This window comes from Dermatophagoides pteronyssinus, unplaced genomic scaffold (assembly GCF_027571235.1).
Source record: "Dermatophagoides pteronyssinus isolate colony J.1.1.1.1 unplaced genomic scaffold, Derpt_VIB-CSIC_2022.12 sq0018, whole genome shotgun sequence".
Taxonomy (NCBI): domain Eukaryota; kingdom Metazoa; phylum Arthropoda; class Arachnida; order Sarcoptiformes; family Pyroglyphidae; genus Dermatophagoides; species Dermatophagoides pteronyssinus.
The window spans coordinates 282,481-307,775 of NW_027461542.1; the positions used below are offsets into that span (position 1 = coordinate 282,481).

Sequence of the window (25,295 nt, forward strand, 5' to 3'; positions counted from 1 at the left end):
AATAAAAGCTGAATCCATTTATTAAAAAAAATAAATTATGGCAGTGTTAATCACCAATTAATGTCATCATCATCTTATTTTTGTTTTGGAATAAAAAAAATGTAGGGCACAAGTCGATTCAATTCAGTAAACACATATATATAAAGAAGCATCGTTTGATTTGAAAACATCAACCAAAAAAAAAAAAACATAAAAATAGGATGCTAAATGCTTTTTGCTAAATGTCAATTTTTTGTTGCTCAAAAAACAAAGAAAAAATGAAATGGAGATTTGATGCGTACAACAATCGAATAACATTCTGTTGTTTTATTGCTGTTGGATATTAAAAAAACCACTTGTTCAAAAAGAATTCAAAATGACAACAAAAAAAAACAATTTTCAGTTTTGAATTTTTTTAAATTTTTTAACAAAAAATTGATGTTGTCAATGATGATGATGGAGTTGGTGGAAATAGGATTCATTTCATTCGATTCTATTTTCATTCAGGTGGTCATTTTTTCTGTTGTTGTTGTTGTTCCCATTTTAACAATGATGATGACGATTATTCTTCAATTTTGCTCGACAAAAAGAAACAACAACAACAAACATTGTGAGAAATAAAGTTTGGTTTGTTATTTCACAATTCACAAATTCATTCATTCATTCATTCATTCAGTCAGTCAATGTTTTTCATTCTTAAAAAAAAAGATTTACCATGGAAAAAACATGAAGAGAAAGAGAAAAAAAGAGATGAACGCGATTAGAAATGGAAAAATTAAACATCACTTGGGTAAAAGCAAAGTAAAGTAAAAAAAAATAATAATAAATGAATGGGCATTGGCGAGTTGTGTTTGTATATAAAAGGTTGGTTTGTTTATTTGTTGTTTGTTTGTTTGAATAGAGATGAGCATCGTTTGTTCTGATGATGATGATGATGTAACATCTTATTATTATTCCTTTTTCAAAGATCTATATTTTTGTATATGATGCTTTTGTTCAACAACAATGATTAATGTTGATGTTGAGTACAACCAAACCAAACCAAACCGACAAAGAAATTTTATGATTATTATCATTTGTCAATGAGAAAAGAGAAAAACATTTTTGGGATGTTGGAAATTTGATAATTTTTTTTTAAAAATATGGAACATTCATTCATGAAAACATCACAGATTTGATCTAATTTTGAATGGGAATTTTGAGGTTTTGTTTACACAAATTTGTACACACATATAAACACACTTTGTTATCACCATCATCACATTATTAGCTGTCGATAAGGAATTCGACAATCGATAAGTAAATATCATTGATAAATCAATTTAATCAATGTGCGTGGGCGTCACATTTCATCCATATTTTATATGTGAAATGTCCGTTGTTGTTGTTGTCATTTGATGATGATGATGATGAAGGAAGGATTGATGTTTGCGATGATGGGAAAGAAGATTATTATCATTTTTTTCAATAACAAATTTGTTGGAATGTTTTTTTTTTTGAAAAAATCGAATGATCGAATGACACAATGGTGGTTTGACAATCGTTGTTTACAAAAAAAATTTGTTTTTTTTTTGAAATTTTTAATTGAAAAACAGAAATGTTGGCCATGAAAACTCACATTTTGTTGTTGTTGATGAAAATGATGATGATGACCAAAAAGAAAGAAGCCAGAAAAACAGCCAACATTTCAATCTGTCAATTTTCTGATATCATTTTTTTTTTTTTTTTTTTGTTATTCTTTGAATTCGATGTTTTTCTTTCTCTCATTTATCGATGCTACTACCTTATTATCCAACGATATACTTAGCTTCGATCTGTGCTACTACTTTTCGAATGATGATTTTTGGTGGTAGGGGATTACATTATTACACACACACACAGACAGCAGAGAGAAACTATTTTTCCCATGAATCGAATGATGTTAAAATAGAGTTTTTTTTTTTGTTCAGATTCGAAAATCGTCTGTTTGAACGTTCGATTTTTTGGAAAATTTTTTTCTTATTAATTTTTTTTTTTTTTTTTGTAAACGTGTTTTGTACGTAAGTAATTCGTTTTTTTTATTTGTTGTAAATTTTTTATTTCAATTTTTAACATGATTTTTTCGTATTTATTTCGTTTGTTTATTCGTCAATTATTAAGCAGATTAAAGAGCAAATGCACTATTGACATGTGAATTAAAATTCATAATATCATTATTAATATTGTGTTGCTGAGATTGTAATGTTGTTGTTGGTGGTGATGGTGCCGGTGATAAATTTCTTGTCGAATGATTATTACTATTATTGATTTCATTAATCGATTTACCAATGGAAATTATTGGCGGTTTTGATTGATTATCAATTGTTGAATTAATTTTTAAATTTTCAGTCCAAAATGATGTGTCGGAATTCGGATAACGTGGTAATAATAATGCAATTGCTAATGACATTGAAATATGCCAAAGTGAATGTGTAATACCATATAAACGACGAAAATAGAATAATGTTTGTGATGCAAACATTATAGCACCGAATGATAATAAACCAATAGCAATATAAAAATTATTTGAATAAATTAATTCCGGTATTGTATGTTCACGATAATAACGATATCCCTTTATAAGAATAATACAGAAAAATTTGATTGATTGGTATTGAAAATCGATATTTAAAACTTATAAAAAAAACACATACCCAAAATGAAGCAACCAATAAAAGTGTTGAAATAGCCGGCACAACAAAACTCCATGTTCCGGACATATAATAATGTAATAATGTACCGAAAATTATTGAACCAATCAAATGAAATGATGAAATCCATTTATATGGTACATTCGATATTATGATTGCCGTACACCAAAGCGTTAATGTTGCCGTAAAAAAATCACCATATTGTAATAAATCAAATGAAAATATACAATAATGAAGACAATTACAATCACAAAGATGATATAGCTGTGAAATCAAGAAACAAAAATTATCAACTGTTGTTCGTTTGTTTTTTTCATTTACTTACCGCTGAAAATGTCATTGTAAAACAATATACAATAGATTCGGCATAAAATTTTCCTTTAATTGCAATATAAATTGCTGGCAATAATGCTAAATTACTGAATATAAGAAGAATACCATCCATTATTGTACAGAAATCGGATTTGGATTTTGATTCATTCAATGATTTTGCTATTAGAATCGTTGTTGTAATATTTGTTGTTTTAGAAACTAATGCCGATTTATTCAAAGATAAACGTGTCATTGTAGTTGTCGGCATTGTTGTTGATGTCGTGGTCGTTGTCGTTGATGGTGAGGTTAAAATATCTAGCATTGATACCGGTGTAGTATCATTTGGTTCATCATCAATAATCATGCAGACAACATTATTATCGACAATAATCATCGATGAAATCAATAAAACTAATATCGAAAAGAATCGAAAGAATAAAGTAAACAATCAAATCAAATCAAATCAAACAAACAAACCTAATAAAGGTATTCTTGATTTTAACAACATTTTTTCTCTCCCGGATGATAATAATGATGATGATTTTAATTTCAGATTTAGATTCTCAACAACAGCAACAACAACAACGATAATAAAATGCAAACTAAAATTGATAAAACTTTATTGTCGATGGTTTTTATTACTTGTCCGAAGAATTGTTTAGTTTGTTTTTTTATGCTATCGTAATTGAATGATTTGCAGAAAAACCAACAAGCCAGCCGAAAATATTCGAATTAATCTCATTTTGGATTCGATTCGTTTGTTGCTATGGTTTTTTTTTGGCCGTATAATTACAACGAAAAACAAACAAAAACAAAAATTCTGTTCCAATTCAAATGAGGTCATTTTTATTCACCCAGAAAATCTCAAATGGAATTATTCGAAATTTAGATCATCATCATCATCATAAACTTGACATGATTTTAATGGAAAAAAAAATTACAAATTTTTATTTAAATGAATTTTTTCACAAAAAAAAAAAAATTTAAAAAGACAAGATTCGAGAAGGAAGAAAATTAAAAGAATAAAGATTATGATTTCTGTGATGCCCAAAATCACCTTAAAAACTTTTTTTTTTTTGGTTTATTTAGTTTCCGTCGTTTGTAGATGAAAATATATATTTACTCAACGACATCGAAATGGTATCCATGCAAATTTACAAAAAATTTGGTCGATTTTTCCAACCATTATCATCAATACCGATTACAATATTTGTTTGAAAATGTCATGGACAATCACAAACAATCAAACAAAAACAAATTTTTATAATTTATAATTAGGTTTTTTTCTTTCTTGGCCTCAATGAATATGATTCATTTAATAATGATGTATCATTCATGAATCTACTTCTAGTCATATATGTTGAAAAAAATGTTGAATTATATTGGCTTGTATTATTATTATTTGCTGTTGTTATCGATAGATTGTTGTTTTTATTATTATTATTGCCCGTCTTATTCATTATTGTATTTGGTTTTTTGGATAATTTTTGTTCATTTTGAGAATTTAAAATTTTCTTTTTTGATTGATATCTTTCCATTATGCTAAATGAGCTGTTGTTATTATTATTTTTCGATGATAAAGAATTTTGTTCATTCAATGAACTAATATTTGCTATAATTGTTTTATCATTTGAATTTGAAAACATTGTTGGATTTGATGATGATGATGATGATAATACGGTATTGTTGTTGATACTAATTCGTGAAATTGAATCAAAATTTCTATTAATATTTCGATTAATCATTGGTGTTGATGCAGTTAATGGATAATTTTCCATTAAATCACCATTTTTATTTGTTATAAAATCATTAAAATTTGGTCTTATTGTTGATAATGGTCGACGAAATGATAATGGACTTAATAATATGGAAGAATCGGATAAACTTTCTCTTTTTTCTTCTTCTTCTTCTTCTTTATCATTTTGATTTTCAATAGATTTTTGTTCAATAATTGTTTGATTATTAGCGATAAATGTTAAATTTGGTTCATTATCCTCATCATCACCAGAATTGATCGACTGTTTATTATCGATAATTATAGTTGATTCATTATCAATCACTTTTGAATCGTTTACTGTTGAACAATTATTTCCACCATTATTTGATTCAACATTTTGGCAAACATCTTCATCACATAATAATTGATCATCATCATCATTATTGATCGTAAAATCATATTCATTCGATTGTGAACAATGATTTAATGCTAATTTTATTTGTTGATTAATTTGTTCAGTATCATTTGGCAATGAAATTTCCGTTGTTTTTGTTAATGATTCGAAAAATAAACTGGATAAATTTTGTACAAATTTTTGTGCATCATCTTTTTGTGGTGGAAGGGAACACTGTCAAATGGGAAAAAAATGAATAAATTCTTCGGTTTAGTTTAATTTTTTTTTTTTTTTTTTGGTTACCTTTTGCTGTGCAATCAATTTCAACACAGTTAAATATGATTGAGATTCTTCACTTAGCTGTTGATCCAATGATTTTTTCCTTATCCAATGAAAAAGTTTATTTATAATCAATGATTGTTGATTAATTTGTTTTCGAAGATTTTTAAATTGATAATAAAGATGTACTAAAAGCAAAGCAAAAAAAAATATTATAACTACCAACCCCAATCAATGAAACATCAATTTTACCGTTTGATCGATATTGTGGCATAATGAATTTTGATAACGAATATTGTTTGTAGAAAGAAAAAATTTTTTTTTAAAAGTTTTAAATTCAAATTTTTAGCTCAAAACAATCAACAAAATGTTGACGGTTATAACAAAACGAATGGCGCTAAACAAAACAAAAAAAAAAACATATTGAGCAAGCGTGATAAATTTTGAGCATATTCATAAACAATGTATTTATTTGAATTTTTTTAAAAAATGAATATATTTGACAAATGATAATGTTTGTTGATATAAAAATAAAAATAATTTATACAAAAAAAAAAAATTCTGTTGTTGATTTGTTTAATGTTTTCGTTTAATGTTTGTTTTTTTTCTTCCTTAAAGCCATGGATGCCAAGCCGGATCCATACAGCAAAGATTATCCGGATTAATTGCCAAATTGATTAATGTTGCAACATTACTTTCGGTTCCATCAAATGTTGCCAGACCTGATGAAATGAAAAGTAAAAATATGAAAATTATCCCAGAAAAAAATGACAGAAAAAGATTTTCTTACTTTGTAATCGTGACATAATAGCATTAGCAGCTTTTGTAACTAAATTAACTAATTCTTCACCACCCATTTCAGGTATTTCATTCATATTTGGTGAATTAATTACATCGGCTAATTGTTGTTGAGTAAATTGTTGTTGTTGATTTTGTTGATCACCACCACCACCACCACTGCTATTAGTATCCATATTCGAATCATCTTTTTGATTTTGATTTAAAATTTTTGCCGTTTGATTAGTAGCTAAAGCAGTCATTGCTGCTGATATTAATGCCATTTTTTCACTCGATTTAACACGTTTATGCCAATTGATAATTTCATCACGTAATATAGCCAATAATATTGAACGTACTTTATAATTTGGATGAACTAAACAACTAGCTGATGAAATCATTGTTGCCGTCAATGGTCCATGTATACCAATTTCAGTAATTAAATTCTGTACACTATGTGTCATACGGAATGGTACCGGCTGGTTGCTGATTAATTCACCTGGAAAATATTAATGAAAAAATTAATAAAATTTTTACAAAAAAAAACGTTTGTAAACTTACCACTTTCTTCATTCAAATCAAAACGATAATAAGCAATATTAATTAAACCACTATCACGATGTATATACATCATATCCGGATTTAATCTTGTCAAATGAAATGCAAATTCCGAAATACCAGCTAAACCTAATTGTAATGTAAATAATTTACGAAAATGCCAAAATTCTGTTGCTGTTGAAAATGTTTGCAATGCCCATTCTTTTAACAATGTTTTCGGTGCCATTGATGATTGTATATCATATATAATATCCTTTAATTGTGATAGTGAAACTTGACCGGATCCTTTAGTCTGTAGACTTAATAAACGATCATAATATTTTGCAATTGGTGCATCTGGATCCGAGCCACGACGAATCATATGTTGTTTATAGATTTCAATCAATGATAATGATGATACATTATCTTCAACAAAACGCATTTGTCCATGAATCGGTACAACACGTGGAACGGTAAAACTAATAACCCGTCGTGCTGTTTCTTTATGTTTAGTTAGATAAAGATTAAGTAAACGTAATAGATGTAAAAATCTTTCTTCACGTCTAACTTCACTTAATGATGAATCATTCAATACTAAATATGGATATATTTTACCATTATGACCACGAATATAAAGCCGACGGGCAGTTGTATTATGCTTGGTAATAATTTCAACACGTGGCATAAAACGTGCAATATGTACAATACACATTGCATTTAATTTCGGCAGGAAATATTCACCCGGTAATGCTACTTCAACAATTTGATTGGAAAAATTACTTAAATAACGACATTTTTCTTCCAATAGCCATGATTTTGGTAATAATTTTGTTTTAGCTTCTAAAATTTTTATCCATTTTTTAAATTTTACAATAAGATTATGTAATTTATGTGAACCTTGTACACTGAAATCAAAATCATTTGCAAATTGTTGTTTCATTTTTTGAAAATCCGGATCCTGTACTGTTGATTGTGCACGACGTGCTAATGTTTCCGATGCTGTTGTATTACTACTAGCCGTTGCTGTTGATGTTGAACGTTGTTGTTGTTGTTGTTTATTTTGATTTTGATTCGCAGAATCATTATTTGAATAATTTGTTGATTGATTAGCGGATGATGATTGATTACTACCACCACCGCCACCAGCTGTTGCTGCATTATCAATACCAATTCCAAATGTAGTAACCAATTTTCTAATATAACTTAATGTATGATTTGATGTTATTGTTTCAGCAACATTATCACGATTTTCAAATGCAATTGTATAACATTTTGCTAATGCTTGTCGTAATTGTCTTAATATTTCTTCAAACCAATTTTCACGAAACCATGACATTTGATCCAGTATACCTTCAATCGATGTTAATAATGTTGGATGTAATTCACGTTGATGATGCATTATCCTAGTACAACGCCATGTTGCTGATGATACTTGTACTTGATCAGTAGTTGATTGTTGTTGTTGTTGTTGTTGATGTGGTTGTTGTTGTTGTTGCGAATTTGATGATTGTTGTTGTTGTTGAATACCAACAGCCGATGAAAATATACAATATTTATATTTCATTTCACGTTGTTCCAAACGTAATGAAAGATATAATGTCCGTGTTGGAAAATATACAGCTTCCGGAAACAATTTACTAATCTGTGATAATATTGTCAACATATGTTGTCCTTCCGATCGTACTAAACAATGTAGTAATTGTTGTATCCATGGTACCCAATTACAAGGTGGTACACCAGTATTATATTGTTCAACTGCTTGTGCTAATTGTTGTTCTTTATCATATGATAATAACCATAAAACATTTGATAAATATTTACGTGTTTTTGAATCACTTTGATGTCTGGATGCATGTAAAAATGCTATAATTGCATTCTTACCATTCTGCATATTACGTTGCGAAAATGATTCTTGTGCACTGGTAGTAAATATTTCATAAAAAAATTCACCCCACATTGCCCATGATTTTACAACCGTATCCGATAATTGTAATGATGCGGAAAAATTTTTATTTGCTTCATCCATACGATTTATTTTCATTAGTACATAACCTTTTAATGCAATAAATTCAGCCATCATTTCATTTTGAAAAAAATGTAAATGTGTACAATCAATAACGGACATTGCTTCTTGTAATTCTTCACCAGTTGGTTGCATTGAATGTTTCAATAAATGACATTTTAATTGTTGACGAATTTTTTGAAAACAATCAACTATTGGTACTTTTGGTATTGTATGTATACGATTTAATTGATCTAATGCAACATTTATTAGAAAATGTTTACGGGCAACTTTTGCCAAATGTATTAATGATTGTGCTGATGCATGTGCACCGCATAATGCATTCGATGCAGAACCCGGTGGTATTGGATTTCCTTGTTGTTGTTGTAATTTTATTTCCTGTTCAAATCTTGTTACAATCATTTGATAATGATGTTGACGCCATGTAAATATATCACTCCAATGTGATAAATCATCCGCAACAATTGGTAAACGATTTTTCCATGTTTTTATTAAACTACGTAATTCATATGATGATCTTTCATTATTTGGATAAACAATACCACCACCACCACCACTGACATTACCATTCAATAAAATATGATTCAAATTATGTGCTTCATTCAATTCAATAACTTGATGTGCACCTTGTAATATACTAATATGTGCTGATGAAACAATTTTCGGTAATTTACGCCATTCTTTTAATAGAAAATTTGTTGCAACTTCAACCATACGTTCAGCAATTATCATATCACAATGATTTGGATTACATAATGCATTATAACCTTTATATAATGCTAATTTCCATGCAAAATCTTTTGGTAGATTTTGTTCAACACACATTACAGCCATATTCATTGCATCCCAATCCGGTATACGCCATGCTGATTCCAATACAAGTAATGGATTTGGTAAATCAATTGAATTACCATAATCTTTTAGAAAATCCCATTGATTTAATTCTTTTGAACAACGTATCCAATGTGATTCCCAAACCAGATATTCTTCATTCAACCATAATGGTATTGGTGTATTATTATATTCATTATTTCCTTTACTCATTGCCAGTTCATATGCACCTTTTGATTGTTCAAAATAACCTTGTTGTTCATATGCAATTGCAATCAATGTTTCTTTATAATTTGCTTTTTTAAACCAAACACCTGACCAATAATCTTGTTCTTTCAATGTTTCATAAATATTAGCTAATGCAGACATACATTCATGACCATATGGTTGATTCATTGATGTTGGTAATTCATATGGTAGAATATCATTTATATTTGCCGATAGCGAATTCATACTATTCGTATTATGTTGTTGTTGTTGTTTTTCACCAACATTATTCAATTGTGATGATCCAACAACACTACGTGTATGTTTGATGATTTGTTGATTATTTGTCGATGATGATTGTTGTTGATTACTAATATCATTCGTTATTAAACCACCTAAACTAAATGCAGAACGATTTGAATAAATACTATCCATTTCCATTTCTAATAATAATGAACAACGATGCCAAAGATTATGATTACGGCTTAAATAACGTAGAATGGATGGTCGAAATTTTATCGATGGTTCACAATGTACAACTGCTTCGAAAAATGTATTCACCGAACTTATAGGGATTTCACGTTGATAAATATGTACACCAGATATGAAAAATGGTGCCAATTCACAAGCAATCATTGTTTGATATTTTTCTGTTAATATTGAATATATTCGTGGGAATAATTGTATCCATAAATGATGTGCTAATTGATTATCCAGGTGACAAAGCTGTGCAACAGCATTAAAAAATGGTAATGCTTTATATTGTCGGTTACATTGAAGGAAATTACAAACAATTTCAACAATATCTTTGGATTTATCCTGTGATTTCGTATCTTGATTATTTGTTGCAGCTTTCGATGTCTGTTGATCATTGAAAATATCATTAAGAAAATTTTCCGAATCTTGTTTTTTGTCATTACCACCATTATCGACACAAACATCCATCATTTCAATACTATCGTTTTTGCTACTGCTATTGGTACAATTTTGATTAGTAAAATTCATCAATTCCATATTCATTAACATATCGGTTGGTGTACAATTCAAACCATTCGATACAAAACTTGTTAATAATAATGATTTATTATCTTGATTTTCATTCAATGGTATCAATGATATTGGTAATGGTAGTTTGGAATTCTGGTTACCAATTTTTATCGTTTCATTTTCATTTGATATTGATAATATCAATTCAATCGCTTGTTTAATCCAATAATGTATACCAATAGTATCCCAACTTTGTGAATTTATTATAAACAATAAACGTTCATATAAACGACGACGTAAACTTTGATTCAGAAGATTAAAAAATTTCTGCCGTATTTGTGGCTGTTGACAACGTAAACCGGCCATAAATGCAAATTCTAATTTTGTTGCTATATCATGCGTTTTTAATTGTTCATCCGAATAAATATAATGTATTAATTCTAAATATTGATTATTTAGTTCAATATCATCTGAAAATCTTTTTTCAATATTATGTCCAATACGTAATACTAATGTTGTTTTATCACGTAACATTGATACGTTTGTTGTCGATGATCCACTTGTTGTCGACGACGATGATAATGGTTGTTTAATCCATTCTTCAAATATTTTTAATAATGTTTTCATCACCTTAATTTCAGGTGATTTTTCAATTAAAATCAGGAAAACATTATTGATTAATGTTCGCCTTGTTTCTGGATTTGAAAATGCAATACGATTTTTTATCAATTCCAAACAAAGATTGATTATATCAGCACATAATGATGAATTAAAATCTTGTGATGATTGATGTGTATGTGGATGATGATGATGTGGATGATTACCAATTATATTTGTATGTTCTTTTACTAATTTTTGTAGCATAACTAAAAATGGTGTCGATAATCGATCAATATATGCCGGTTCATTTAAACAAGCTGCTTTCAAACACATTAAAACACTAAATAATTGTGATAATGTTGTTGTTGAACTACTTAGACCAGGAATTGTTGTTGATTGACCAGTAGCTATTTGTTGACCAGTTGCTGTTGATTGACGTGATTGATTTGATGGAATATTATTATTATTGATAGTACCACCACCAACAACATTAGGATTATTCATTTGACCACCTGCACCTGCACCAGGTATAATCATTGGTTGTCCAATTTTATTATAAGACATAAAACCATTCAATATTAATGAATGTATATCGGTATAAAGTTGTTCAAATGTTTCTAATGTATCAATTTTAACTGGTTGACCACATTTTGGTGATATTGTTGATGAATGACATGATGGTGGTACTATTGACATCATTTTTGTTAATAAATTATGTACAGTTGATACGATTTTTGGATTTGTACATGTACAACATGTTGATATTGCACGTTGTAATGGCATTAACATTTGAATGGCCAGATCACGTTTTAATGTTTGTAAAAATAATATCAATAAATCTAGGGCCAAACAAATTTGTATAACTGTATTCGGTGGCAGTGATTGATGTGGTGATGATGATGAATTTTCATTCGAAACTAACATCAGAATTCTTTCTAATGAATGTAATTTTATATCATTTAATGGCCAAAATTCATTTTGCAAAGCATCTTTCAATAATGAAAATGCACGTCGACATAATGATTCGGGTAATGTTTGTGAATTCCAAGCAAAAAAATTCTGCGTTATACTACTACCAGGTGTAACATTAAAATCCGGTGACATACAAATAAAACGTAATAAAAATTGTAGAATAGCATCCGAATATTCTTTTTCAATTGAACCATGTGATAATTGTATTTCTTGCGGTGATAATGATGTTTGACTATTCAAACTACTTTGACTATTTGTAATCTGTAATGCTATTGTTGTTGATGATGATGATTTATTTGATTGTTGTTCTTGTTTTGAATCAAAACTTGATTCACTATCACTTGAATCAATATCAGTTTGTTTATCAGTTTTATCCATTTGTTCAGTAGAAATTCTTTCATGTTCCCAACGTATAATAACTTCAACTAAATCTAATGCAAGTTTCCTTGTTTCAATTATTGAATTTTGTGATAAACCATAACGTTGTATTGCATTAACCATATGCGGTAGATAAATATGTCTTGTTGGATAATAAATACGATAATATCGAACCAAAATCTGTAACAAATGATTAAATTGTGCTGAAACATGACTTTCTTCAATCATTAATTTTTTTGTAAATTGTCGTAGTTGTCGATAACCATCATTAATACGTTGCGGCAAGATTGGTATTAATATTTCTAATGCATTAAAAACAATTGCACGTGATTCTGGATAATATGCTTTCAGCAGGTTTTGTAAAACATGACGTATAATTCGTTTTAATATCGATATTTTTGATATAATATGTGCAACCAAAAGATGACAATAATATTTTTTCACTGAATCTTGACGACGTGTTGAATAAATCCCAGGCCATGCATATGACATTAAACTTCGCACTTCACTTTTTTCACGTTTACAACGTGGTACACGTTCATTTTCAGATATTTGTGGCGGTCGAATGTAATTCGATGCATGTTCAACAATCAAACAACCAAGTTGCAGGATAAGAATTTTTATCGAATCCGTTACGGATGTTTTTTCTTCCATTAAAACATTAATAAAAACTGATACTAAATTTGTCGATTCTTGATTCGTTGTCGTTGCTAATGAAGAAGAATCATCTTCCAATGGTTGTCCAAGAAATTTTTCATTTTCACCCATTTTAAATGTATATGAAAATATTGGTATAATAATATATTGTAGGATTTTTGCCTTCAATTCCATTGACCATTCCATCGATAAATCATCCACAGTTGTTGTTTGCGTCGAATTAAATAAATTACAAAATTTTAAAAATATTTCTCTTTTCCATTCGATTGAAAATTTTGTCAACATTTTTTCAGCAAAAAATTTACGTAAAAATTCAAAATCACAATGATATTTACCAATAAATGAACGTAATAATTGAAAATATAGTTCATAATCTTCTTGTTGATTATCCAAATAATTTAATAAACATTTTACTAATAAACGTGGTTCTTCCCATTGTTTTGTATTCATTTGATAATTTTCTTTATGATCATTATGAAATAAATTACAAATCCATATTGATTTTAATGATTTTATCAATTCCGGTTGTTTGATTAACCAATTTTTATCATATTTTATTAAATTATAAATAATTTTTATAACTTGATATCGTTGATATGATGAATTCATTAACATTGGTGTTGGTGATGATGATGATATTACATCGATTGTTGATGCAGGTGCTGGTACCTGTTGTGGTGATTGTTGTCCACCAATTATTAACATTGATGATGATGAAGTGGAAATAGTCGATTCAACCATTGCTGTTGATGTCGATGAATTTTGTTGATATAATGATTTAACACTTTGTTGTAATATTGTTATTAAACGTGATGGATTTTCATATAAAACTTTACGAAATGGATTACATTCTTCACCATTAACATCTTTATCTTTATCTTTTTTATCATTATCATCATCACCGGATGAAATAATATGAAGAAAAAAACGATAAATATGTTCTTCATTCAAACGTTGTTCCATTTGTGCAACCGATTCTTTTGGATAACGTTTCATAAAATGTTTAATTGGTTTATAATAAGACATATAAACATAAATATCTAATGATGTTTCGGCTTTTGTCAATAAATTCAACAGTAATTCAACATAACTAACATCAGCAGCTGAAATTTCACAAAATAAATATATAATTTCAATACCTAAATTCAAATATAATGGTATTTGATTTTCCAGATTCATTAGATTTGTTTTGATTATTTCATTTTGTTCTTGCGGTTGCGGTTGTTGTTGCGATTGTTGTTGTTGTTGTTGTTTCAAACGAAATTCATATTCTTTTTCACGATGACGTCGTAAATATTGACAACAAACATCAGTTGTACGATTTAAATGCTGAAACATTAATTCACATAATTTATCATTGAATAAATATGCAAACAAACGTGCAAGATTTTTCAAACGTTGAATTAAAAGTTGATCTTTTGGTGATAATAGCCGTACTTCACTTATATTTATAATAAAATTCCTAACGGTATTCCTTATAATTTCCGGATTAACATTATTCAGATATTTATATTTTTTCATACAATCATATGCACATTCTTGTAATTCTTGATCCGGTGATATCAATGCTTTGTAAAGAACATTAAAAATTTTATGTGACATTGTTTTTAAATGTTGACATGCTGATAGCGTACGCAAAGCTGATTTACGTAATGTTGTCAGTGAAACATTTTTATAACATGGTAATTTTGATAATGTTTGATCATCATTTTCACAAATAGAATAAACATCATTAAAAAATATTTGATGTTCATTAATTGTTGTATCAATAATGAATAATTGTGGTTCCAGCGTTATACAGAATGTATTACCATCTAGAATACCAATTTGTACTTGAATTGGTTGTTGAAATAATTTTTGTTTTTTAAATGGTACCATATCTTCTAACATTTCTTTATGTGGCCGAATTATATCTGTTATAGTACAATTTGCTGTTTTTGAATAAACATCCAATAAATACATTGCTTGTTCACGTACCGCAGTATTACTTGATGTAATTTGTCGTAATAATTCTTGTACAATATCATTCATTGATTTTTGTTGTAAATCATGTAAATCTTTTTGTGCTGCTGTGGTTAATGGTAGACCACAAATTTTAATCATCGTTTCCATATTATCTTTAGCCATTTCAATAACACCACTTGATAAATCACCGGATAAATCCATCATTACATAAAGCATTGCTTTTAGAATAATAAATTGATGATTAAACAACCAACGTAATGACATACGTTCAAATAAATAACGTACAGTAATACAACCACCATATTTTGAAAACCAAGCACGTTCATAACATAATGCACAAACACGTTCCAAAATATATTCATATAATGGTAATTGACAAGCACGATCAATATTACCCAGAACACTTGTTGTTGTTTCAATTATAACTCTCAATACAAATTGACATGGTTTACAAAGTTCTTTTTCTTCTTGTCCCATTACGGTGGTCATTGCATCAATCAAAACCAGCGGATCCATACCATGTAAACGTACAGTACGACCAGAACTATTAATCGGACCAGATTGTTGACAAATTGCAACCAATATATAATGCCGTACTAATGGTACCATAAAATTCAATACAGTTTGTCTTAATTCTTTTATAGCTGATGCTGTTAACATTGCAATCAATGCTGATTCATGTACTTTTCTCAGCTTTTCATCATTAAATTTATAAAAATTTATTGTCGATGATGTTGATGATGTGGATATTGAATTCGTACTACTACTACAATAACCAAAATCTAAACCATTTAAAAATGTTGGATGTGAAAATAGTTTATGCATTTGTTGTTTTTCATTATCACTAGAGAAATTCTGTATGTTTGCAATTAGAAATCCTTTTACAACTTCCCAACTTTGTTGCCGATAAAATGTATCAGTATTTGGTAAACGTAAACTTTTACAAGCAATATCAATAACTTTATCCACTGGTAATTGTATTATTGAATCATTTTCAAATTTTATTTCCATATATGCATATGAACCATGTGATGGTATATTATTATTATTAAATTCAATTTGTCTTTGATTATTATTATTATTATTATTATTATCAAAATGATCATCATCATTTTCATTCAATATTGGATCACGAAATTCAAGATATTCTAATTTTTGTGGTTCATTCATCATACGATGATTTGTACCGCCAAGTTTACCCAGTATACGAAATGATATTTGTGCAATATTATCATTTTGATAACGTAATGTTTTCCATAATGATTGCATTAATTCAATACGAATAGGTAAAAAATGTGCATAAAGAAAATCTGGTTGTAAATTATCAACACATAATTCTAATGTTCGAAGGCCTTGTGCAATAAGATTTGGTGCACCATTCAATGCCGATACTAATGGATCCATTAACCATGGTAAATATGGTAGTAATGATGATAATCGTACAGGTATTGTTAAACATAATTCAACAAATAAATCTTTCATATTTTGCCGGTGTATACCGGTTTGAAAATTATTTAAACCTTGTAATAATGATGGTAACATTGGTAAAAATTCACGATATAATTGATCATGTGAACCGCCACCAATCGATCGAAATAATGCACGTAATAACATAAAATAATTATATGGTTCTTGTGCATTTAGTGCCATTTTCATTGAATTATTAACCAATTTACGTAAATGTGGTTGTAACATACGTTCATTTTCAAAATGTAAACACGAAACCGATCCGAATACTGATTTAAATAATTTTAAATATAAACTTGACATTTCAGTATTATTACCCATTATTTCCATACGTTCAACCAGATAACCCGTAAGTATATCAGCAAATACTCTTGATGTATTTTGTTGCGACAATAGATAATGTACCAATTGTGTTAGATTACTATTTTCATATAAACAATTAACTAAATAATCGATTGATGATTTAATTATAACACGAAATGTTTGTGGTGTTAATATTGTAAATATATTACAAAATAATTCAATAGCTTCTTTTTCTTCTTTTGTACGTTGATTAAAATTTTGTTGATTATTTGTTGTTGTTGTTGTTGTCGACGATTGTTGTTGTTGTTGACGATTATTATTATTATTATTATTTAAATTTAGATTAAAACCATTACTATTTTGTTGTTGATTTGTTGTTGTTGTTGTTGTAAATGGAAATATTGATAAATTATAAATTTCTAATAATTTTAAACCATTTTGAAATAAATTGATTAAAATATGAATATCATTTGGTCGACAATAACCAGTACGTATTGGTGGTTGTTGTTGTTGTTGCGGCGGTTGTTGTTGTTGTTGTTGACCATTTGTTGTTGTCGTTGATGATTGTAATGATTGTGCATACAGTGACCATTGTATATTTTGACACATATCATTTAATTTTATTGATAATAATTTTAAACCATTAAATAATTGCCTGGTTAACATACGACATTCATTTATTGTTGTTGTTGATTGTCCACCATCCGGTGGTATACCATAATGTAAACGATAATCATCATTATCAATAAATGATGATGTTAAATATTCAATATTTGTTTTATAATTATTGCTATTATCATTATAATCAGCTATATCATCAATATTGGTTGTTGACGATGATTTTTTCAATTTATCATTTTTCGTTGTTGATTCTTTCGTTGATTCCTTTGAATTCAATTTTGCCTTTATTCTTGGTAATGAATATTTTGCCATTAAAGCAATTTTATTTACATAAATTTTCAGAATTTTTATCAATGCTGATGGTACATTCGTCAGGCATTTTTCCTTTTCACCAGTTTTACAAAATGCATCAGCAATATTAATCAACAAACGACATGACATAATATGATTTGAAAGACTTAATGAATCATCATAAAGATTACGTGAATAAATATTTACAACTAAATTTAATTCTCTTAATTTTAATGAATCACGAAGATGATGAACCAAATCATATATAACTGAATATGCAAATGCACGTAATGTTTCACGTGTTGCCCAACCATTACCAATAATAATATTTTCATTAAAAAATTCTTCAATATAAGGTAGAAAATATGTACGAAATCTTGTACCAACAATATAACGTGTTGAATATAATAAATCTTTACGTAAACTTGTCATTTCATCGGGTAAACTATGAAAAAATTTCAATACAATCGCTGGTAATTGTTCAGCAATTTTTGGTAATGTTTGAAATTTTTCTTCTTGCGTCCTGGCCATAAATGCAATAAATGAAAAATATTTTATCTGTACCGTAAGGAATTCTGAATAAATATCACGATTAAATGATGGATCATTTTTCTGTTCATCAGTTGGTTGTAATTCAACTAATTTTATAGCCAATTGTAATAATTCAAAATATTCAATTTCATTTAGATTACGATAAACTTGCATTAACATTATTATATTGATTGGTACTTCAATTAATAATTTTAATGAATTTATACCTCTTGGTAATAATGTTAAACAAGTTGAACGATCAGTTAATGATGTTGCAATAAATATTTCATCTAATGTTGGTTCCAAATCGGATTTTTCAACACCACTAACCTGTTTGGATGGTTGAAATATTTTCTGATAATTTTGCATCAACATACAGGTAAATTTTTTGATTAAGGTAAGAAATTTTTTTGCCTAATTTGAAACAGAAAACAGAAAAATAACAAAAAATCAAATTAGAATCGAAATAGCTTTTTCAAAATGGGAAAAATAGCAAAATCCTAATCCTGAATCAAATCAGATCTTATCAGCAAGGATCTTTGATTCGTTTTTTTAAATTCTTTTTCGGTTCCTTTGGAAAAGGAACAGAGGAGAAAGGAAAACATAATCTCATAATCGCTTCTTTCATCATTTTTGATTCATTCATTTTTTAAGAATGATTTTTCTGCTTATTTTATGTAAAACAAAACTTACATCATCATTTAATTTTTGTGTACGTTTATGTAGATCAATCAATATACGAAATGCAATACAAGCATTATCTTCATTATCCGATTCCATTATCATATACAGTACTGGAAACATTTGTTGAAGAAAATTTTTCGTAACTGATAATGGGAAACGTGTTAACAATTCCAATACTAATTGACGATTATGTGTTTCAGGATTTCCTTTTATATGACATTTTTTACCAGTATTTAGAAATTGTAACATTATTGGTAATGCTGTTGCGAAAAAACTATTAAAACGATTGTTTAATGAATAAATCTATAGATCAAGAGAAAAGAGAATGATAATTAACTTGTAATTTTATAATTTATAATTTCTTTTACAAACCTCCAAGTTATTATTAAGTTCTTGTAATAATTTTCTCATTTCAATTCCTTCTTTTGGATCTTTTAAATCATTTAATCGTACGATTCCATTACGAAATTTTAATACTAATTCATCAAATTCTTCTGGATCACGTGGTGGTAATGAAAAATCGGATTCATTTACCGGTGCACTTGTCGGTGTTGTTGCTGTTGGTGGATCATCCATTTTTTCTGTTTTATTTTTCACTGTTGACACTTGTTTCAAAGTTTGTTTTTGTTTTGTTTTGAAAATAGAAAAAAAATCAAAACAAAATTGAAAATCAAATCAGATGATGATTCAACAAAATGATGATCATGATCATCGATAGATGTTGTTGATTAATCACACTGTCAATATTGATGAATTATTTTTGGTTTTCAAAAATCAAAAAAATTGAAAAAGAATCACATTTGCGGTGTTTTTGTTGTAGTTTCGAAAAAAAAGCGCATTGACAATATCCATGCATTTTTTTTCGTTTATATACATTCTAATGGCCGTTAAAAAACATTGAACATGCGCAATTCGAATCCAAAATTGGTCGAAAACCGTCTTGATTGGATTCATGATCCACAGTGTTTATCAAACAGACAAAAATTCATATCAACACGGTATTAGAGAACCAGTTGAGAACGACTGTTTTAGTATAGAAGAATATTTTTGAAACGCCTTTCTGCCTGCCTAGCATGCCATGCTCAACATGGATATAAACACACTGACAGCAGTGAAAAAACTTTCTCGGGAAAAATATTTTCGGAAATTATTTTTGAAACCCACAAAAAAATTTCCAAAAAAGATTTTTTTTTTTTGGAACATAGAATCCAGGAGAATCAAATGCAAGAATCATCAAATGAAAACAAAAACCATGCGCCATTCGATGATGATGATTTTGTTGGGAATTTCCAGATTCTATAGATTCTGACGACGACGTTGTTGTTTATTCTCCCTGAACGGTATTAACCGAATTATTGGAGAAAAAAAAATCATTTCAGGGTTGGTCACCTGAAATTTTTTTTTTTGTTTTCCATATCAATTTTCTTCGACTCAATCTTGATCTTCTTTTTCATTTCTTTTCTTCAAATTTACCATTTAAGGATATAATTTTTCAACGCTGCTCTTTGATGTTTGTCATCCTATATCATCCTACGCAAAAAAAATGTTGTTCAAATCCAGCTTGCTGACGATTTAACTTTTTGTTGTTGTTGTTGTTCTTGGAATCAAATCATATCTTGCATTCTTTGTTCGTTAAAAATTGCCAATGATAATGGCCGATAATAATGATGATCATTCGAAGAAATCTACCATCGATGTTATCGATGGTGATGATAAATCCAATTCAAATAAACAAATAAATTATGAAAATCCAAATTATCGTAAACTTTATGCAAAATTATCAATAAATCAAATGATGATTGGTGGTGATGATCATGAAAATAATGAAAAATCGATTAATCAAACTGAATCGAATCCATTTAGTTATGATGACGACGACGACGATGATGAAGATGATTCCCTAGACGACGAAGAAGAAGATGATGATGATGAATATGAAGATCTTTCATCCGAAAATGATGAAAATGTTAAACAAAATCTTTTAACAAAGGAAAAAGAAAAAGAAAAATCAAAAGATTCGAATTCGAATTCGAATTCACAACAGCAAACATTCGATTTACCCGATGGTTGGGAAAGACATGAAGATGAATTAGGTTCATATTTTTGGCATATACCAACCGGTACAATACAACGTGAACGACCATATCTAAATACATTGGATAAATCAATGATACGTAGTGATTCATTAGTATTTTTAGATAAATCTGCTATTATTAATATTGGTGATTATAATTTATCGGAAGATTTGATTGAAGAAGAAAATCCATTGGCCGAATCAAAAGAATCGAATCACGATGACGATGACGATGACGATCATCACCAGGAAGATGAACATCGACAGCAGAAAAAATCCTTGATAAATCGTAAAAAAATTATTGCCAATATGAAATTAACATTTCCAGAAACCGATGACGATGATGATGATGATCCAGATTCCTTATCGATTGAAAATGAATTAACATTTATTGTACATTCATTAGGATGGTTGGATGTTGATGAATCACAAATAAATTCTCAAACTGGTTCAACCGTAATAAAACGTTGTATTTATGAGCTGACAACCCGAGCGGAAAATGCTGCACGTTGTTGGGGACCAAATGAAACACAATCATTAATATTGAAAATAAATTCGGAACGAATATCACTGCTGGAACCAACAACATCAACAACATTATCCATTCAGTTGATACGTGAAATACGTATGTGGGCTGTTGATGATAATAATAATTTTGCCTATGTTGTTAAAGATCGTAAAAATGGTAAACCTGGTACGGTTAAATGTCATATATTTCATTGTGATGATGATAATGATGATAATATGGATACCACGAATGCATCAAATCAATCATCACAAACAGCACAACGTTTAGCATTATATTTGAAAAATGCATTGATACAGATTAAAAATCGTAATCATAATCAAGAATCGAATGATCGTCCTGATCAGCTTTTATTGAAATCCAGCAATCAACATCCGAATCATCAATTTAATTCAAAAATGGAAAATTTTGAATTTCCAACACCGATTGAAGAACCAAAAAAACAAATCCATGCATTATATATTGGTTTCATACCTGTTTCCAAACCAATGGGTATTGAAATATTAAATATGGCTATTGAAGAAATTATTAATACATTACGTTGTTGTTCATTAACAAATGATTATTCAAATGAAAATGAATTAATGCGTCCAGTTATGATAACAATATCACCATCAAATTTGATTGTTGAATGTCAACAAACTGGTTGTACATTAGTTGAATGTCGTGTTAGGTTTGTTTTTTTGTTTTTTGATTTTTGATTTTCAAAGAAAAAAAATGACAAATTTTTCAATTTTCTTTTCTGGGTAGATATCTATCATTTCTTGGCATCAGTTTAGACAATATAAAACGTTGTGGTTTTATAATGCAAGTAAATGAAAATGAATTTGTTTGTCATTGTTTTCAAGTTGAACCAAGTGCAGGTGCATTATGTAAATTAATTGAAGCTGCTTGTAAATTACGTTATCAAAAATGTTTGGATGCACATTCAAATAAACAAAAACAACAACCTACTGCTAAATCGACGAAAAATAAAATAACATCACCAACAACAACATCGACATCGACATTAACAAATTCATCACCAGTTGCCGCATTGAAATCATCAATATCGGGTGTATTTTCAAAAATTTTAAATAAAACTTCAACAACAGCCGCAGCAGCAGCTACTTCATCCAATTCTCTTGATTGTTGATTTCAGTGTGAAAAAAAATTTACAAAATTCTGATTATAATTTGCTTAATTCTTTAATTATAATTTTAAAATAAAATTTTAAAATTTTACAAAAAAAAATTTACAAATTTCAATTCAGATTAAGATTCGAATATGACAGGTAGATATTATCATAATTCTGATGATGGTGGTGGTGGTGGTGGTGGTGATTTTCATCATTTATAGCATCATTACCATTATCAAAAAATTCATATTCATTACGCATATTATTACCTGTATATGCTAAACAACGTAAATTCCATTCACCTGTTAATTGATTATATTGTACATTATCTTCAATCAATTTTAAACATGTTTCAGGTATATAATAGCTGATCAATGCATTTGTTAATTTTATCTCTTTTTCCGATATCCGTATTGAATCCAATAATTCACTACGTAATTTTTCATGTTCAACATTCATATCATCCAATTCGGAACGAGATTCTTTTAGAAAACCATATGCTTTACGTATTTTACGATTTAATGCCTGTATTTCTTCTTGTAATGATACATATGAATCTTCTATTTCTAATATTTCTTGTTGTCGTTGTTCTAATTCTTTACGTAAACGATCCTCTTTTTCACGTTGTTCAATTAGTTCACGTTCACTTTCAACAATTAATTTTTCTTGCATTTCAGCTTTTTCCAATAGATTTTCACCACCAATACAAATTTTTGCTTCTAATTGTTTAAGTTTTTCTAATAATTCATTTGGTATTATTTTTGTTGTTGTTGAATCATTCATTTGATTATCATTATCATGGTCATTATTATCATCGTTTTCTTGTTCTTCAAGTTGTTGTCGTAATTCTTTTACCTGTTCTTCGAAACGTCGTAATAATGCATCTTTACTATCTTCATTAATAATTGGTTTATTTTTAATATTTTTTGTTTGACTTGCAAAACGTAATGTACTAATTGTTTCTTCTTGGTTTATCCGTGCCGGTCCAATACATGCTATTAATAATGTTTTTGAATTACCACCTAATGAATCGGATAGAATTCTTGTTAATTTTGAATTTCTATATGGTATAAATGTTGCTTTTGGATCAGTCAGAGCAGCAATTACCAACGATAATGATGTTAGCGATAAATTTATCTTTGCTGCTTCTTTTAAACGTAAACCGGTTGTACCGGTTTTTGTTTGTCGTTCCGAACCGGCTAAATCAATCAAATGAAATTTTCCAACCCTTACGATCGATGTTTCCGGATTATCGGCACCAATTTCAGTTTCAATTGTTATTGTAAATATTGTATGCGATCTACTTGAACGTTGATTCATACGGGTTGAACCAAACGAACGATATTTATCACCAGTTTCTTTTAATTTTTTTAAATCCATAACATTATTTATAACAAAATTTGATAAATCTTTTATAATAATTTTTCCATTCTGATTTTCTTTTAATTCCAATGTTTTTTGACCAATATTTTTTTTACTACCACTATTAGCCACTAATAAATCACGTATTTCTTCATTATAAATTTCATAATATGAAGCACGTACTAAAAATTTTTGATTATTTTTACTTCGTTGTATATGATCAAATATATGTTCAAAACTATTTTGCATAATACCCGATGCTGTAAAGGTTTTCCCCGTTCCAGTTTGTCCATATGCAAATATTGTACCATTATAACCTTGTAATACACAATCAACAATATGTTTAGCTGATTTTGTATAAACATCATTTTCAGTTGATTTCCAATCAAATACACGATCAAATGTAAATTGTCTATTTGAAAGCTGTATTGTTTGATTATCATTTCCAATCTTTGTTTAATGAAATGAAACAATAAGATTAAAAATACAAGAATTTCCATCGAAAAAAGAAAACTTACTTTAATTATAATTTCTTCATTTGATTCTAAATCCGGTAATAATGGCCGACATCTGACTACAACACGTACATTATCTTCTTTTGATGACATCGTTTTTTCTCTCTTGAAGATGGTGATGATGATAATGATTTGCCAAATTCAATATATTCAATGTTTTTTAATGTTTTTATCTCGTAGAATTCTTCCAAATGGTCGTCATGGAAATCGTTGTTGAATCACAAAAATGAATATTCTTGATGAACAATTTTTTTCGCTTTCCATCCCATCAAATGGAACTTTGGAACAGTCGACATTTTTGACCAGAATCAGAATTTTTCTTTTTTCGTTTTACAGAATCCCGTTGAGTATTCAAAAGTAGTGGTTCGCGATCCAGAAAAAATGGTTCCATTTTTTTCAAAAAAAAAAAAATTCTATAGAATTCTAATAAATATGGCAAAAATAACAAAATCAAACCCCGATAGGTTGATATAGTCGAAATGTATATCTTTTCCTTGTTACATATATGTGTGTTATAATA

General features: G+C 28.5%; 5 protein-coding genes and 1 long non-coding RNA gene across 7 annotated transcripts; 2 read left to right on the top strand and 4 right to left on the bottom strand.

Moving 5' to 3' along the window:
* The first annotated feature begins 1,901 nt into the window (after positions 1-1,901).
* LOC142645668 (uncharacterized) lies at positions 1,902-3,653 on the top strand. Its single transcript, XR_012846741.1, has 3 exons — positions 1,902-2,018; positions 2,122-3,446; positions 3,514-3,653. It is a non-coding gene; the product is annotated as an uncharacterized LOC142645668 (long non-coding RNA).
* Positions 2,048-3,591, bottom strand: LOC113795612 (protein myomaker-like). Its single transcript, XM_027345811.2, has 4 exons — positions 3,438-3,591; positions 2,974-3,371; positions 2,652-2,912; positions 2,048-2,572 (listed from the first exon to the last, which is right to left on the bottom strand). The coding sequence occupies exons 1-4, from the start codon at positions 3,466-3,468 to the stop codon at positions 2,123-2,125; spliced, it is 1,140 nt and encodes a 379-aa protein (XP_027201612.2). The 5' UTR covers positions 3,469-3,591; the 3' UTR covers positions 2,048-2,122.
* Positions 3,654-3,701: 48 nt separating the features above from the next.
* On the bottom strand, positions 3,702-5,723 carry LOC113795614 (uncharacterized). The gene is made up of 3 exons (XM_027345812.2): positions 5,603-5,723; positions 5,375-5,538; positions 3,702-5,305 (listed from the first exon to the last, which is right to left on the bottom strand). The coding sequence occupies exons 1-3, from the start codon at positions 5,622-5,624 to the stop codon at positions 4,235-4,237; spliced, it is 1,257 nt and encodes a 418-aa protein (XP_027201613.2). The 5' UTR covers positions 5,625-5,723; the 3' UTR covers positions 3,702-4,234.
* A 64-nt stretch (positions 5,724-5,787) lies between these two features.
* Nipped-A (Transcription-associated protein Nipped-A) lies at positions 5,788-20,029 on the bottom strand. The gene is made up of 5 exons (XM_027345809.2): positions 19,554-20,029; positions 19,191-19,484; positions 6,689-18,911; positions 6,141-6,626; positions 5,788-6,072 (listed from the first exon to the last, which is right to left on the bottom strand). The coding sequence occupies exons 1-5, from the start codon at positions 19,755-19,757 to the stop codon at positions 5,963-5,965; spliced, it is 13,317 nt and encodes a 4,438-aa protein (XP_027201610.2). The 5' UTR covers positions 19,758-20,029; the 3' UTR covers positions 5,788-5,962.
* A 270-nt stretch (positions 20,030-20,299) lies between these two features.
* Positions 20,300-22,971, top strand: LOC113795602 (protein Fe65 homolog). Of its 2 annotated transcripts, none has more exons than XM_027345798.2 (3): positions 20,300-20,561; positions 20,663-22,454; positions 22,532-22,971. In XM_027345798.2, exons 2-3 carry the CDS (start codon positions 20,827-20,829, stop codon positions 22,914-22,916), a joined length of 2,013 nt encoding a protein of 670 aa, XP_027201599.2. In that variant the 5' UTR covers positions 20,300-20,561; positions 20,663-20,826; the 3' UTR covers positions 22,917-22,971. The 2 variants fall into 2 exon arrangements, with proteins under 2 accessions (XP_027201599.2, XP_027201600.2); XM_027345799.2 differs by having other exon boundaries at positions 20,300-20,521.
* On the bottom strand, positions 22,950-25,237 carry LOC113795547 (kinesin-like protein KIF3A). The gene is made up of 2 exons (XM_027345736.2): positions 24,779-25,237; positions 22,950-24,710 (listed from the first exon to the last, which is right to left on the bottom strand). Exons 1-2 carry the CDS (start codon positions 24,866-24,868, stop codon positions 23,025-23,027), a joined length of 1,776 nt encoding a protein of 591 aa, XP_027201537.1. The 5' UTR covers positions 24,869-25,237; the 3' UTR covers positions 22,950-23,024.
* Positions 25,238-25,295: the final 58 nt, after the last annotated feature.

Excerpts from the sequence above, each read along its gene's own strand:
- LOC113795612 (XM_027345811.2), bottom strand. The coding sequence starts at position 3,468 with ATGTTGTTAAAATCAAGAATACCTTTATTAG. Across the intron at positions 2,913-2,973 it reads TTACAATGACATTTTCAGCG|CTATATCATCTTTGTGATTG; the intron begins GTAAGTAAATGA and ends TTGATTTCACAG. Across the intron at positions 2,573-2,651 it reads TATTGGTTGCTTCATTTTGG|GGATATCGTTATTATCGTGA; the intron begins GTATGTGTTTTT and ends ATTCTTATAAAG.
- LOC113795614 (XM_027345812.2), bottom strand. The coding sequence starts at position 5,624 with ATGCCACAATATCGATCAAACG. Across the intron at positions 5,539-5,602 it reads GCCACAATATCGATCAAACG|TACATCTTTATTATCAATTT; the intron begins GTAAAATTGATG and ends CTTTGCTTTTAG. Across the intron at positions 5,306-5,374 it reads AATTGATTGCACAGCAAAAG|TGTTCCCTTCCACCACAAAA; the intron begins GTAACCAAAAAA and ends CCCATTTGACAG.
- Nipped-A (XM_027345809.2), bottom strand. The coding sequence starts at position 19,757 with ATGGATGATCCACCAACAGCAACAACACCGACAAGTGCACCGGTAAAT. Across the intron at positions 19,485-19,553 it reads AACTTAATAATAACTTGGAG|ATTTATTCATTAAACAATCG; the intron begins GTTTGTAAAAGA and ends CTTGATCTATAG. Across the intron at positions 18,912-19,190 it reads CACAAAAATTAAATGATGAT|GCAAAAAAATTTCTTACCTT; the intron begins GTAAGTTTTGTT and ends GTTTCAAATTAG.
- LOC113795602 (XM_027345798.2), top strand. The coding sequence starts at position 20,827 with ATGATAATGGCCGATAATAATGATGATCATTCGAAGAAATCTACCATC. Across the intron at positions 22,455-22,531 it reads TTAGTTGAATGTCGTGTTAG|ATATCTATCATTTCTTGGCA; the intron begins GTTTGTTTTTTT and ends TTTTCTGGGTAG.
- LOC113795547 (XM_027345736.2), bottom strand. The coding sequence starts at position 24,868 with ATGTCATCAAAAGAAGATAATGTACGTGTTGTAGTCAGATGTCGGCCA. Across the intron at positions 24,711-24,778 it reads ATGAAGAAATTATAATTAAA|ATTGGAAATGATAATCAAAC; the intron begins GTAAGTTTTCTT and ends CATTAAACAAAG.